Below are 13,631 nucleotides of genomic sequence, written 5' to 3'. Positions count from 1 at the left end.
AAGTAATTGCACTCTTTCTTGCGTTCGTTTTCCTCTCTGCTTATCCTACTTCAGTTACTATCACAGACTTCACAGGGCAAAAGATTTCTTTAATTGCCATCTCGTGTCATCAAGGAGAAGCCCAAAGTATTTCAAAGCTCGGAGATTAAACTGGTTTTGATGTCTTTCATGGGAAAAGTAATTCACAAGTGGAAAAATGCAGAAATTAGTTATTTCTACTACCACAGTGATTTGCTGGAACTAGTAGCTTGCAGATATACTTCAATACATGACAGTAACGTGGTGGGTTTTACTGCTGCTCTATCACTGAAGAAAATATCTCACAAAGATGTAAACATGAGTTCATATTAAAAGTTCATATTCATATTCATAATTTTTCCATAAAGATCATTTTATGTCTACTTGGCATAGAATCACTGAACAACTCCGAAGGGCAGAAGAGAAAAAGAATGTGTTTAATCCTTTCAGACTTCTGGAGATGGTATATTATGAAAGGCAAGATCTGCAGCAATATATTTCAGCAATACTTTTGATCATGAATGAGGATGAAAAATCCTGTGATTACCTGACAGTTTACGTGCCTTGCCCACCATGCTGGGCATCAGTACATCATGGGGTAGGTGCTGCACCTGGTTTGGGGTGTGCTGGGGATCAAAGGGAAACACAGGAGGATCATGGGGGAAAGGAAGGGAAGTGGAGCTGGAAGAACGGTGGCTGGTTTCCATTGGCATTTTCCTCATATTTGGTGCTTCCTTTTATAAAATGAGAAAGGAGAAGAAAAAACATAAAGTGATGAGTAAACACAGAGTTGGGTTGAATCAAGCAACAGTGGTGTTGATCCAACAGGATGAGTTGCTGGGAAAAAAAACAACAACAACAACAAAAAAAACCACCATGCATTTGTAAGTGAAGAAATACAAACAAAAATTGTATCAATCCAGTAAGGCTCTTACTGCAGTGGTGGGCTACTTAGGATGATTATTTGATTGGAATATGCTTGGATAAATATTCCGAGGAGACTTGGTATATACCAAGACTGAAATATACCAAGGAGAAAACAAAACAAGCCACACAAACCAGTCATAAATGTTTAGTTCACAAACTGAATTCACAAAACAGCAGCAGGCCAGTAAGCATTGATTATTATAGCTGGTTATGTTGCTCATCACCAAGAATAATCTGTTACTGTTTTCCTTACTGGCAATTTTTATCTTCTACTCAAGTCTAATTAACAAAAAGTAAGAAGTTTATTCTGAATGTCCTTGTATACTGGACAAGGAACACTAGCTCACATCTTACAGTTGCAGAAGGTATTACTCTTGACTCCTGAAAAAATGACTTCATTGTTTAAAGAAAAGCTCATTCTTCTTCCAGAAAGAGAATAGAAATCACAAAGACAAGCTTTCATTATGGCTTATTACTCAGTTGTCTGCTTTCTTGTTTATAAGCTGCTATATGTAGTCAGAAAACAGCAAATCTACATGCTCTTTGGAAAACTGCACATTATTCTACTTACAAAACTGTGAGAAGAGACCAAGGTCTCTTCCCTGTTCGAGACAACTGTCCCACTGAGACTGCGAGCAATGCGACGGAAATTCTCTGCACTGTACATTTCCTCCTCTTCTGGTTCCCTGCTACGTTCTCTGGTATATGTGACCTGCAGACAATATTGGAGACTTCAGAAAAGGCTTTCTGTAACATCATTTTTGTGTAATTATTACAGGGAATAGATCACTATATATTTAAGAGATTCTCTCTTGAAATTCCATGTTCTTTTCTTTTTTGAAATGCTTCACTCGAGTCCTACTACCTTGAGTACTAAAAGCAAATGACCCTTTTGTACCTGATTATAATGAAAATTTTGTATAATATCACTAAAGAAAAATTATCTCTTTTAGAAGTATCCAAAGTCAGGACAAAAAGGTTACCATTTGTTCCATTTAATGAATATGAAAGTTCTGTAGGAGGTACTTGTATGAATACATATTCTCCTACAGGCACTAAACTACCAATTATTTAAACAGATCTCCCTCAGAAAAAAGAAAAAAGTATATTCTCTCATCTGAAGTGACCAGAAACCAACTACAGCAAATATCCTTCAAAACATGTAGTGACATAGTCAAAACGGGAAAAGAAATCTGTGCTCCTGTAAGTGGTAATATCCAGAAGCAGTAATCATAAACTGAAATGCAAAGCAGTTCATGTCAGTATGTTCAAAAAGGATAGATCTTAAGTCTTCAGGGGTATGTGATCTCAGAGTCAGAATGGAGGTAACGTGGTCACATGCAAGGTGCATGTAACATGAGTCATTCATATTTTCATTATTAATTCTGAGCTAGGTTGCACTTTAAATTCTCTTTAAGAGTAGTATTGATGATCCCACTACCTTTTCTTCTTAATACTATATTCTGCCTCTCCAAGTTTCTTTCACTTGCATAGGCTAAGCGTTTCCCTCCCTAGAGCAACTTAGTAAACATGTCATCACCTTGGAGACAGAAGAGACAGTGGAACCATACAGAGTGCGCTCGATCTCTGCTGTCGGGGTTTTCGAGAGACCCATGCCAGCTGTAGTATGCAGCTTCCTCGCGTTCAGGTTTGCAGATACTGAGAAGGAAGTTGTTATGATTAAACTTTAGGCTTATTTCCACATTACAGAACATTTTTGTTTATTGATAGAGACTTTATATACACAGAATGAGAAGGAATTGCAGATTCTTTCAACATTAATACATTAAACTAACTCTCAGCACTGTCAAAGGAAGAGTCCATCAAGACACTTGCTCCTGTTTCACTTCCCCCTCTACAAACTTCTAGGGAACAGTGAATTTAAACACTCAGCAAAGCCAAGATCAAATGATTTAGTTGCACATCAGTGCTTGTTCGATATAGAGCCAGGATAGTTTAGTGGGGCTAAATGGACAGAAGATAGCCACCAAGTCAGTTACCTAAGTTACTTGAGATAAACAAGACCACCAACTTAAGTTCCTCACATGTCCATCCACTTGTTCCCACCCAGTGCTACAGGTTGTTAGCCATTCTTGTCCTGGTTAAGTAACTGAAAGTGCTATTTTCAATAAAGATCACTACAGTTACACTTGATTTCAGTGTGTGACCAGCCAGTTATATACTAAAATATCTCAAGGAACATACAGGCAGATCAATGGTCTAATAAAAATGGTGACAAGTAATCTCTCTACGAAGGAAGCCAGGGGCTGGTAACAGCACATTTCCTGCTCTGAGAAGGCATTTGGAGGATTGGATGTCTGAGCCTGTACTCTGTTATAAAGCTTCAGTAATGAAACACTGACATTTTTACCATTAATTTGAATACAAAGGCCTGAGAAAAACCATTGACATATCACATAATGGCTTAAACCCTATTTCCAAATGAAGAGGAAATCCAAGTTAAAAGTAGGAAAGAACTGTCCCAGAATATTTTCATTGAGTTTATTACAGTAGATGCACTGGCTCAAACATTTTGTTTCTAAACACCATTTGCAGAACTTAGGAAAAAAGTACGAAAGTCACAGCAAACCAGAAGTAAAGATCTCAAAGACAAACTTTACTCTAAAAGGATATCCATATCTCATTCTTCAGATATGCAGCAAGAAAACAGGCAGGAAAAGTGTAAGCTTAAGAAATAGGGTGTTTGATGACAGAATCTGAAGCTCCAGTTATCACTAAAGAAACTGGGTTTCTATCCTGCTGGCTTTCCAAAAAGAGTTCCCAAATTAGTGTGCTATAAAGGGATACACACATAAGACCTTCTGATCCAAGCTCATGCAAGAAAGTACCTGTGAGGCTGTAAGGTCAGATCTTCCCTAATTCTGAAAGAAAACCAAAAGAAAGCACGAAATGGCTGTCTTAGGACCTGCTCTATCAGCAGAGTACAAGATGAGAATTCTATGGAATACTTGAGCTGCTGAATTGAAAAAAACACAAAAAACTATTCAAGAGTTTTACCATGGCATTCACTCTAGATACAGCCAGACTTGATTTGTCAGGAAAAACAGAATTTCATACCTCTACAGTTGCAGGACAGGAGTAAATCTATCTTGTGTGTGTATTCATTTCTATTTTATTTGTATACATACACACTTTGGTACCCGCCAAGTTTTGAGCAGCTTTATATTTGACAATAAAAATTTACAACCCTAATACAATGACACAGATCAAAAATAAATTTGATTCAGTTGTTGTTGTTGTTCAGTTGCTAAGCAGAGAAGCAGTGTTGTCCTACCCCAGACAGAAGATCAGAACAGCTTAAGTAGAACTGGGCTTCTATCATCTGACTCTAATGACTGTTTCCAGAAGTGTCAGAGCTGTTCTCACCACTAGTGCCAGAAACTATTCATTTGCTTTCAGCACCAACTAATCGACAAGGTCTCAAGGATTTTAGTACAGATCATGCACCCTAATTACCACTTTCACAAATAACTTTTCAGAATTCAAAGCAGGTGTCCCTTAGCAAAACAAACAAACAAACAAAAAACTTCTCAGACCTAGCAATGCTTTTAAAAGTTATTCCCCTCTATCAGGAGACTAAATTCTTAAATACAAAACAGTCAAAGTCACAAAATTGTATAACATTCACACCAGGAGCAGAAACAGTTTTAATAAACTGCAGAGGTGATGTAGGACTTTCAAACAGTAGAATTCAACAGCCTAACCTGAACAGCTAGCTTCCTACTTCAAAAGAGGATCAATTACTGCTATGTTATTTTTAACAGATTTTGCTGTTTGCCAAGATCAACAATTACTGCAGCCTCTACAGGCTGCAGTATTACAGTGCTTTTCTACCTCTTTGTGGTTAAAATGTTTTCAGAGTTCTCAACCTAAATATTTACTTAAGTTTATACCCATGTAATTAATCTGTCTGGAAAACATCCCCTCATCTGTTATGGAATATGGTGGTAGGTCAATCAAGAAAAACAACTGCAGTATTCTTACCTGAATGGTCAAATGGATACCTAGCACTGTCCTGTCTTCCCAAGAAAGGTCTAGTGGCCTGAGATGCCTGCAGACTAGTCTGATAGAGGGATTCCAGTTCTGAGAGCTCCTGTTCTGTGTCTTGATTCCACTGTGGATGCAGATGTACTGGGATCCTGCTCAAGTCATCTCCAACTGCTCTCTGATCAGAAAGGGGTGGACTTCTGCCAGGTACAGGAAGCCATTCAGTATTCTTATTATCCTTTTGAGAACTGTAATACCTAGTAACATTATCCACCCAGCGGTCCACAGGCATAGAGGCAACCATGCTACTAGTAGTTCCATCATCCACCTGTTTCATTCCTCCATCATGACAGTGCCTTTCCAGGTAGGGTGCAGGGTCTACTAGATTCTGTCCACCTCTTCTACACAGCTCTTCACTGATAGAACAAATACTCTTAGAAGCAACATGCTTACCCTCCAGAGAAACTACCCCATCCCTAATATCCACAGTTGAATGTAATTTTTCAGAAGACTGAGTTTTGTTCTCTTGGTTTTGATGGATTAGCTGTCTGTAATCAGAGGGTGAAGGGTTGATGGAAGATTTTTGTATTTGTTTTGGAGACGTCTCATTCTGACATACTGCAGAAATCCAGCCTCTTTCATGAGTACCTTTCCTCTGGGAGACTGCATGCATTTTCTGAAACTGCTCTGCCAAGGAGCGAACGTGTCCCTTTGTACTAAAAGCCTCAGATTTGCAACCTTCTGCTATACCGAATTCATCCTGCGAGGGTAATAAAATCTCATGACTGTTTGCTCTGGAGTATTTATTTGTTTTCTGCAAAGGATCCAGGGAACACTGCTGTGAAAGGGATGAAGTTGCAGGGGACATTTCATGATAGCTCCCTAAATGATCAATGCTGGGCTGCACTGGAGATATTGAAAGTTTGGAACAAGGACTGTGCTGGTTGTCCTTTTCAGGAGATGCTGCTTGTGGTGGATGTGGACAGGGAAAAAGTGTAGGCAAAGACACAGAGTTTACTGTGTTAGTTTTGGATTTGTACTGAGGTGTGAGAATGGGTGCTATGCTATGAACCTCTTCTAACTTGCTGCTACTGCAGCATTCCCTATATTCTTTTGGCCCTGTGGCTGTAGTGTCAGTAAATTCCCCACTATGGTGGGCATCGTTCTCAGTTCTTGCAGATCTCTCTGCCGACCCTTGCCTATAGGGAAAAGAGGGAACTTGGTCATGAAAATCAGAAGAAGCAGACTGGAAGTTTGGAGAGATCCTGTTGGATGGATTGCTTTCAGGAGGGGACAGGGAGGAAGACTCTGGATATAATGATGAGTGCAATTCATGGCAGGAAGCAGGTGGGTGGAAGAAAGAACTGGACCCAAATTCCACTTCCTTGTTGGGTTCCAGTGGTACCTCCTGGCTCAGCAGTACTTGGAACGGGCCAGTCTGTTCACTAAAACACACAGAAGGGCAAATAATTAGCAGTAGTCATTGCTTATGCTTATCCCTAGGGTGCAGAACTTACCCTGCACTACATATTCCTCAACAGACTTTTCTTTCTTTTGCCAACTGAATTGTGATGAAAGACTTTGCATTAAAATTCAGTAGATACAGAAACGATAATCCTTTGCTTCTATGTATGATTTTCTACATTAATTGATCTGCTGAAATCATTTCACATTTTGAAGAGTACGTAGTAAAGTTATGCTTTATGGAATCTTTCCCAGCATTCTTACACAGCACCCTATGTATTTTAACCAATAGACTGCGAGTGCAGAAGGAATAACTGTGTAAGAACAATAAAAATAGCATTTACATAAAATAAACAATTGTTTCCAATGTTAATATACTAGATTTTTTTTTTTTAATAAATAATTCAGACAAGTTCACAATCTGAAAACAACTTGATGGTATTTCCATAAGGTCTTCTCTATCTAGCAACTTCATGTAGAATAACTTGACAAATAGAAAGAACAGATTATAATCTCTCATATTGTCTTTGTATTCTCAATTTTAAGATACTTACTCAAATAAATAACCATTATTTTGCAGTAATGTATATTCTAGGCAAACTTCTAAATAATAATTTGTATTCTTCCTATATATCAATATAAGACAATTATGTTCTTGGGTCATACATGCCCTTCACACTTTTCTGCATTTAGTTTAGCATTTCAATATGCAGATGTACTAAAGAGTTCTAAGTTCATGTGATTGTGAGGAAACAACAAGCTACTAACAGCTCTGACAGAGAACCTGAGGAACCTAACATCAATCTGCTTTCTCCTTGAGATGTACAGAAGTTATCACATGTGTAGTTAATGCATGTAGCAGAATAACCTTGTCTGTGAGTAACTGCAAGCCTTACACTGTCTACATTATCTACATTAAAGCAAGAATACAAGACACTGGCTATCAATACATTCTTTCCATTGGCTGCAGTATTTACTTCAATAAAACTTTCGGAAAAGTAATGTTCTTTTCACAAAGCAACAGTAAATTCAGCATTAACAAAATTAATTCAGAAAGTTTCATTTTTTTCATTTTCTTAGAATCTACCAAAATGCATAATTGGTGCTCTCTATTTCTTCTCCAAGAGGATATAACGGACCCTCACTGACAAAAAGATCCTCCCTCATTGCATATAATTCAACTACTGCAGGAAAAGCACATTACGAGCTATAGCCCAGCAGTTGTGCAAATTCACCAAGTTTTAGTATATAGCTTTATTTTAAAAAAGGAGAAGATTCTCATCTGAGATTACATCTACATTCCTAATAATAAAGCATGATAGAAAGGAAAAAGGAAATAAAAGTAACAGTACAAGAAACGCCCTAGAAATTGGATAGGGATGGTCTTGTGCTAGGAGGGAATGGTATGGGAAGAAAGAAGGATCAAGCTGCATGCTAAAGAGGGTGGGAAGAAGGGATCAGTTACGGCAGAGATTAATTATATTAGAGTTGAAGTCTTTATATGGAAGAAAGAATCATGAAGAGTCTGCTAAGCCAGTCTGCAGGAAGCTGGGAAGCATAGAAAGGAAATGAAGAATGACAGAGCATCAGGGAGAATAGTCAAGGTGACAGGATAAGGATCTGGATCCAAGAGCTGTTAGATAAGTGGACTAGAAAGAAAAGACCAATGTACTTGACACTTCTCAGAGTATAGTTGGTTGGTGTTTCCAATACAAAAGCAGTTATTGCAAGACTTTTATCATAGTATTTTACTGTTCTGAGTCCTGAAACTGCTCCCAATGGCAGACAGTTGCACATTACATCTTAATGTCCCTTCTCACCAGGTTACTATTGTATTCTTTCTCACTATGCATAAAACGTTAGTGCTGCCAGACACTGACTCCATTTCTACCACAGACCACACTTTGAACATGTGCACAGTGAACTACTGAGGAGGGAAAAAGAAAAAAAAGGTAGCCGACCCTCTTAAAATACAATCTAGCCTAAACAAAAAAGAAATAAGGAGAAACACTGTAGAACTTGGACTATCCAGAGTAATATATATAGTTTTCTATTTCTTTCCAGACTGTACTGCTCAGATGCAGCTCAGATCTGGGTCTAGGCGACAGACTTGGACTACCTTGTAGACTGGGACACGGTGCCACCCTGCGGTGGGTGGCAGGTTGGCGACGGCAGCGGCTGCGATGGCTGTTGGTGCTGCATGCGATCCTGGAGGCTCCGGGCTTTTCGGATACTGATTTGCAGCTTCTTATCGACTAGGGCTCTGCTGTGAGTGCTAGAGTTGGCATCATGCATGGCAAGTCTTAGTTTAGCTAAAATGCAAAAGAAAACATAGCAGAAAAACAAACAGAAAAAAGGAATAAAATTGAAAAAGAAAAAAAAAGATGCAGCAAGAACATAAAACATGGATCATGCAAATACTGCCACAAAAAGATCACAAGGATGCTACTGACTCCATTAATGCACATTCAGCTTAGCCAGGTGTCCAAACAAGTTAATTGAAACTAAATCAAAATGAAGTAAAATTAATAGTTGTTTAAGTATGTTTCAGCCCAACTTCTCATCCCCTTCACACAGGCTCATTCCAGTCCTACCACACTGCTGCTTCATTCCTCTGTTCTCCTGCTGTATAAGCCATACCTAGGACTCCCATTACTTAGTGCGTGGCAAACTTGCCAATGGCAGGATGATTGGAACTAGATGGTCTTTAAGGTCCCATCCAAGCTAAGTCATTCTATGATTCTGTGCAAGGATACCCAGCTGGATTCTGAAATTGAGCACATACTTTGCTGGAATGGAAGCTAGTAGTGCCTTCACAATAGCTGTATATTGCACACTACTCTGCAGCTCACAAGAGCCAATTTCTAAACGCAAATGCAGAGGGACTACCTACCCTGTCTGCAGCCATTCTATACAGACAGAGAGGAGCATGGGGTGAGACAGCCAGCCAGTCACAATGGAAAAGGACCAAAAAATAAAAATAAAATGAAATTACATAGCACACATTCTCAAGTGTCACAATGCATTTAAGCGCTTCAACATCCTAACGCTTTTTCTTTCTGAGAAGTAGGTACAGCACAGCTCTTTTTTTTTTTAATTAATTCAAAGGACTTAGGAGTAGACTAACCTTTTCCTCCCTATTCTACACCCTCCATAAAGAACAGCCATTTGTAATTTGGCTTGAGGATTGGGAAAAATTGTTAAATGAAGGCCAAGTGGCAGAAGAAGTTACCGTACTGGTGCTTGCTGAAACGTAACATTCAGCACCAAAAAAGACACATCAGCATCCCAGTGCTGTTACTGCCACAGCGCTGGAGAGAACAACAGAACAGATGCAAACGTGAAAATATGGAGATGAAGATAGGGCTAAAACCCCACGAACAGAATGCTTGACAAAAGAAAAGATTCTGTTACCCATCACTTTCCTAAAAACCAGCTGGATCCCTGTATTATTACCTGACCATTTAGCATGATTAGAAGTTTCAGACTTTCTTACAATATTAGCAAACTGTCAAAAGCGCAATAGCTGAAGCGGTTAGAGTTACTTACATATAGCTTCGTTACAGAGAGCCAAAGCTGAAGCACAATCTCCCTTCTGCTCCTGATTCAGCGACTCTTCAAAGATTGAGTCTGCCTCCTGCATGGACTTCTCAAAGCCATCACTCCTCCCTGCAATGGGCAGCACCCTTCATTGTGGTTTCATTCTTCGCAAAACCCTCATTTACACTCATCCCATTTGTGACTGCTACATTGTTTCACCATTGGCAGTAGACCTTTCCCTGTGCATAGCTGTGCATATCTCAAACCATCTACTGTAACATCTAGACTTTTCTTAAACAGGAGTATAACTTGGGTGTCTTGATACACTTCACACACACACACACACACACACACACACACACACACACACACACACACACACAGAGTGAAACAATGTGAACCAGACTTTTTCCTCAATCTTTGTCTACTTGAGAGAGTTGTACTGGTTTAACACGTTACTCTCAAGGCCAGCTTAGTAAGAGAGATGGTGTGGACATGTCACAGAGCTAATTCAGATGATTTCTAAACACTAGGAATTATCTTGAATTTAATTCTAAATTTATCCCAAAACAAAATAGTAAAACATAGCAGGCCAGGGCTTTTCTTGATCTAGATTATCATAAGTCCCCCGTCAGAAATCATCTAACTCTTCTTCAGATATCCAATTAGTTCCACATAAAATGTCTTTAAACTGAAACTACTGAGATGTCCACAAAACAATACTCAGACTTGAGTGCAAGTGCATATGACTGCAAAAAATAGTTCTATGATTGCACTGAGTGCATACCCTCAACTACTGAAAGAAACACAGAGAATATGAAAACCCAACTGTCTTACAGCTTCGGGAGGAAAACATAGGAAAAAAGTAAAAAAGAAAGGGACAACAGTCAAGAATTCTCTTTACAGTAGTTTAGACAACAGCATCAGAAGAGAAAAATGTAAATCATTCTTGGATACAAACAGCAAATAAGAAACACTGAAGAAACATCCAGTTCTGAGAGGAGAAAATGCTCAAACAAGCTAGTGTCATCTATTAAACATTATGCAAGTTATGTACTGAAATGTTCATGCTCAAGTGAGGCAGGGCAAAATAATATTAAACTGCTTCACTGGGAGGTGGGTTCCTTTTCTGGAAGGTCATTATTACAACAGAGAATATGAGTATCTTTCTTGGCCAACAGAAATTTACACCTTCTCAACTCACGTAACAAATACTATGGTCTGACCTGTTCTCCAGCTGCACTGTGCACAAATGGAGAAACATAAACCCATTAAGAACTCATACGAAAAGCAATTACTGCAGAGAGAAGTGAGATTTGTTAGAGCAGTGTGTTAATCGAACAGCACATTCAGTTTCAAAATCAAGGCTACTGAGGCTCATAAGCAAGGCCAGAATACTGAAGTTAGCTTTCTTTCATGAGTGTAGCAATTTACTTGAGGGAAAATGAGTCACAAGTGTCCTGGAGTTCCGCGCACAAGCAAATGTTTCAGGCAACCTAGCGGTCTGCTAATGTTAAGCTATTACATCTCTGGGATGGGGAAAGGCTTAATGGGAACAAATTAAAATTTTCCTTCTCAGGTCAAAGGCAGTAACTCAAACATTGTACTGAAGTCTTTTTAGATAAAGAAATATCCTAGTTTCATTTCTTCTTGCCAGTGAAAAGCTAAGCAAGTCTTGCTTCTACCAACACAACAGAAGAACAAAGAAGGCTAACGTGTTGGAAAACTATACTATTTTCCTTAGGCAGGAGAAGACAACATCCTCATGCTCAAGAACAGGGGCCCACTTTTCAATTTTTACCTCATTAGGACTTCACAAAAATAAACCCTAATGCTAATAAAAAAATTTATCTGTCTAATTTGGTACATCAGAACTTGTAAACTGGTTACCTGCAGGTCACAGTGGGACCATAAAGGATAACCTGGAAGCTCACTAATACCAAGAAATTCAAAGAAATACATTCAGGTAGTCAGACATCCTCATAAAGACCATATTATCCAGCCACCGTAAGTATACATAGCGACATTCCAACAATTGGAGTTGCTGTAGGCTGCAGAGTGCCAGCTGTATTGCATCCAGAGCTCGCTTTGCTGTGTGGCATCTCCTCTCAATCCTTCACCTCTGTTCTGCAGCACACAAACATCTCATCTCCTTCTCTGCTACAAGAGGTTTGAGTGAACAGTGTATGGGTCCCAGGAGGTCTAGCAACACAGGAGTATTTGGGAGGCCACAATGCCTCACTGAGTCTGCCCCAGCCATGCCTGAATTTAGGAGACCAAATCATACACATTTCACCATCTTTCTTGGCTCTGCTGACCACCAGGAATCCACAGTTAAGCATTCTACCAGGTTTCTCTCAGCTGGGTCAGCCAACCTTCTCTTTGATTCCTCTTACTGGCTAATGGAGACTTAGAATAAAACAGAGGCAATACACTTGAATCACCAAGCTCCCTCTGTTATAGTCACATCCTTCCAATTAAACCTCCTTTTCTGCTGCCATCCCTTACTAGAAAGGAGTCTTGAAAAAGACATTAAGACTTAATATTTGGCTTTTTAGATTTTTTTTTCCTCCAATTCTTGTCCTTTAGGAAAGATAAACGAGACAAATCGACAAATCCTGCTCAGATTTTTTTTTTTTTTTTTAAAAGTACTCTACCTGCTTAAGCTTGCCCCAGTACTTGTTATCACCCTTGAGCTGCAGCTGCACAGCTGAACAGAGAGGGAGAGTATGAAGTATAAAAGCAGGAACAAATAGAATTGCTTAGGTCAGTGATGCTACAAGAAAGAAAAATAAAGAAAACAACAACCTAAGTGGACAAGCTATGCTGCAGGTGGATCTGAGGTATCTGAAAGGTGTTTATTCCAAAACGCTGGGAGAAGCCTATAAGCTATATCTATATATCACTACACACAAAATAGAAAGGTGCAATTATAAACATCTCTGCATTAGAAACTTTTACCTCGCTGTCACATTCATGAAATATGGTTAAAATGCCAATCAGTTTTCTGTATGCAAAAAGTCTGAAACTGACAGCGTTCCACTATGTGAAGACACAAAATTGCAATGCTGGGAGTGGAGAATGGGGAGAGAGAGTAGGGAAGTAAGTTCTAAGGTTCAGAAAAACCATAATCTTGCAAAATATATTGCATTCAAAAAGTTACCCTGATTCTGTAGCTCATCTAGATCCATGAACCTGCTGGGACGGGGATTAAAGCCCATCGCTGCCTCCATTTCCTTTTCTCTTTTCCTGCGTAGTTCTTGTTCATGTGCTCTTCTTGCCACCTCCTCTTGCAATTCATCCAGTTCACTCTTTAAAGGGGCAAACATCTCCCCACCTTCCAAACAAAGTTTTTTTTTATAGTAAGATCTCTGAAAGTATCCATTCAAAGACAAAGTAATGTTAATGGACAATAAAATTGCCATTAGAAAATAGCAGACTGACCAAAGACCACAGAATTTCAGACCACAAATTCTGTTTTGTTCAATTTTACTTTTAATGGCTGCCCAAGCCATTCAGTTTCCAATTGTCTTCTGTGGCGGTGGCTCTGATAAAAGTGTTGCAGTATTAGTCCACAATCCCCTGTAGCACAGCCCTTCCCTCAATTCAATGACACAAGAAACAGCACATGAAACAGAAAAATCTGAAGAGAGAATTGTAAGTTGCTGCTGAAA

At 39.1% G+C, this 13,631-nt stretch overlaps 1 protein-coding gene across 6 annotated transcripts in view; it reads right to left on the bottom strand.

The window, feature by feature from the left end:
• USP54 (ubiquitin specific peptidase 54) overlaps window positions 1-13,631 on the bottom strand; it is a 97,807-nt gene that overhangs the window by 1,584 nt on the left and 82,592 nt on the right. For 4 of the 6 annotated variants that reach the window (XM_085229908.1, XM_085229909.1, XM_085229905.1 and 1 more), the window contains 7 exons: window positions 13,121-13,294; window positions 9,967-10,086; window positions 8,537-8,729; window positions 4,951-6,398; window positions 2,486-2,604; window positions 1,517-1,657; window positions 566-752 (listed from right to left, as the gene is read on the bottom strand). In XM_085229908.1, coding sequence (XP_085086034.1) covers window positions 566-752; window positions 1,517-1,657; window positions 2,486-2,604; window positions 4,951-6,398; window positions 8,537-8,729; window positions 9,967-10,086; window positions 13,121-13,294 — 2,382 coding nt within the window. The remainder of the gene's footprint in view (window positions 1-565; window positions 753-1,516; window positions 1,658-2,485; window positions 2,605-4,950; window positions 6,399-8,536; window positions 8,730-9,966; window positions 10,087-13,120; window positions 13,295-13,631) is intronic. The other 2 variants (XM_085229910.1, XM_085229911.1) reach the window with 2 other exon arrangements.

The sequence above is a fragment of the Meleagris gallopavo genome, chromosome 8 (genome assembly GCF_905368555.1).
Source record: "Meleagris gallopavo chromosome 8, MGAL_WU_HG_1.1, whole genome shotgun sequence".
NCBI lineage: Eukaryota > Metazoa > Chordata > Aves > Galliformes > Phasianidae > Meleagris > Meleagris gallopavo.
This window is presented reverse-complemented; position numbering and strand designations above follow the sequence as displayed.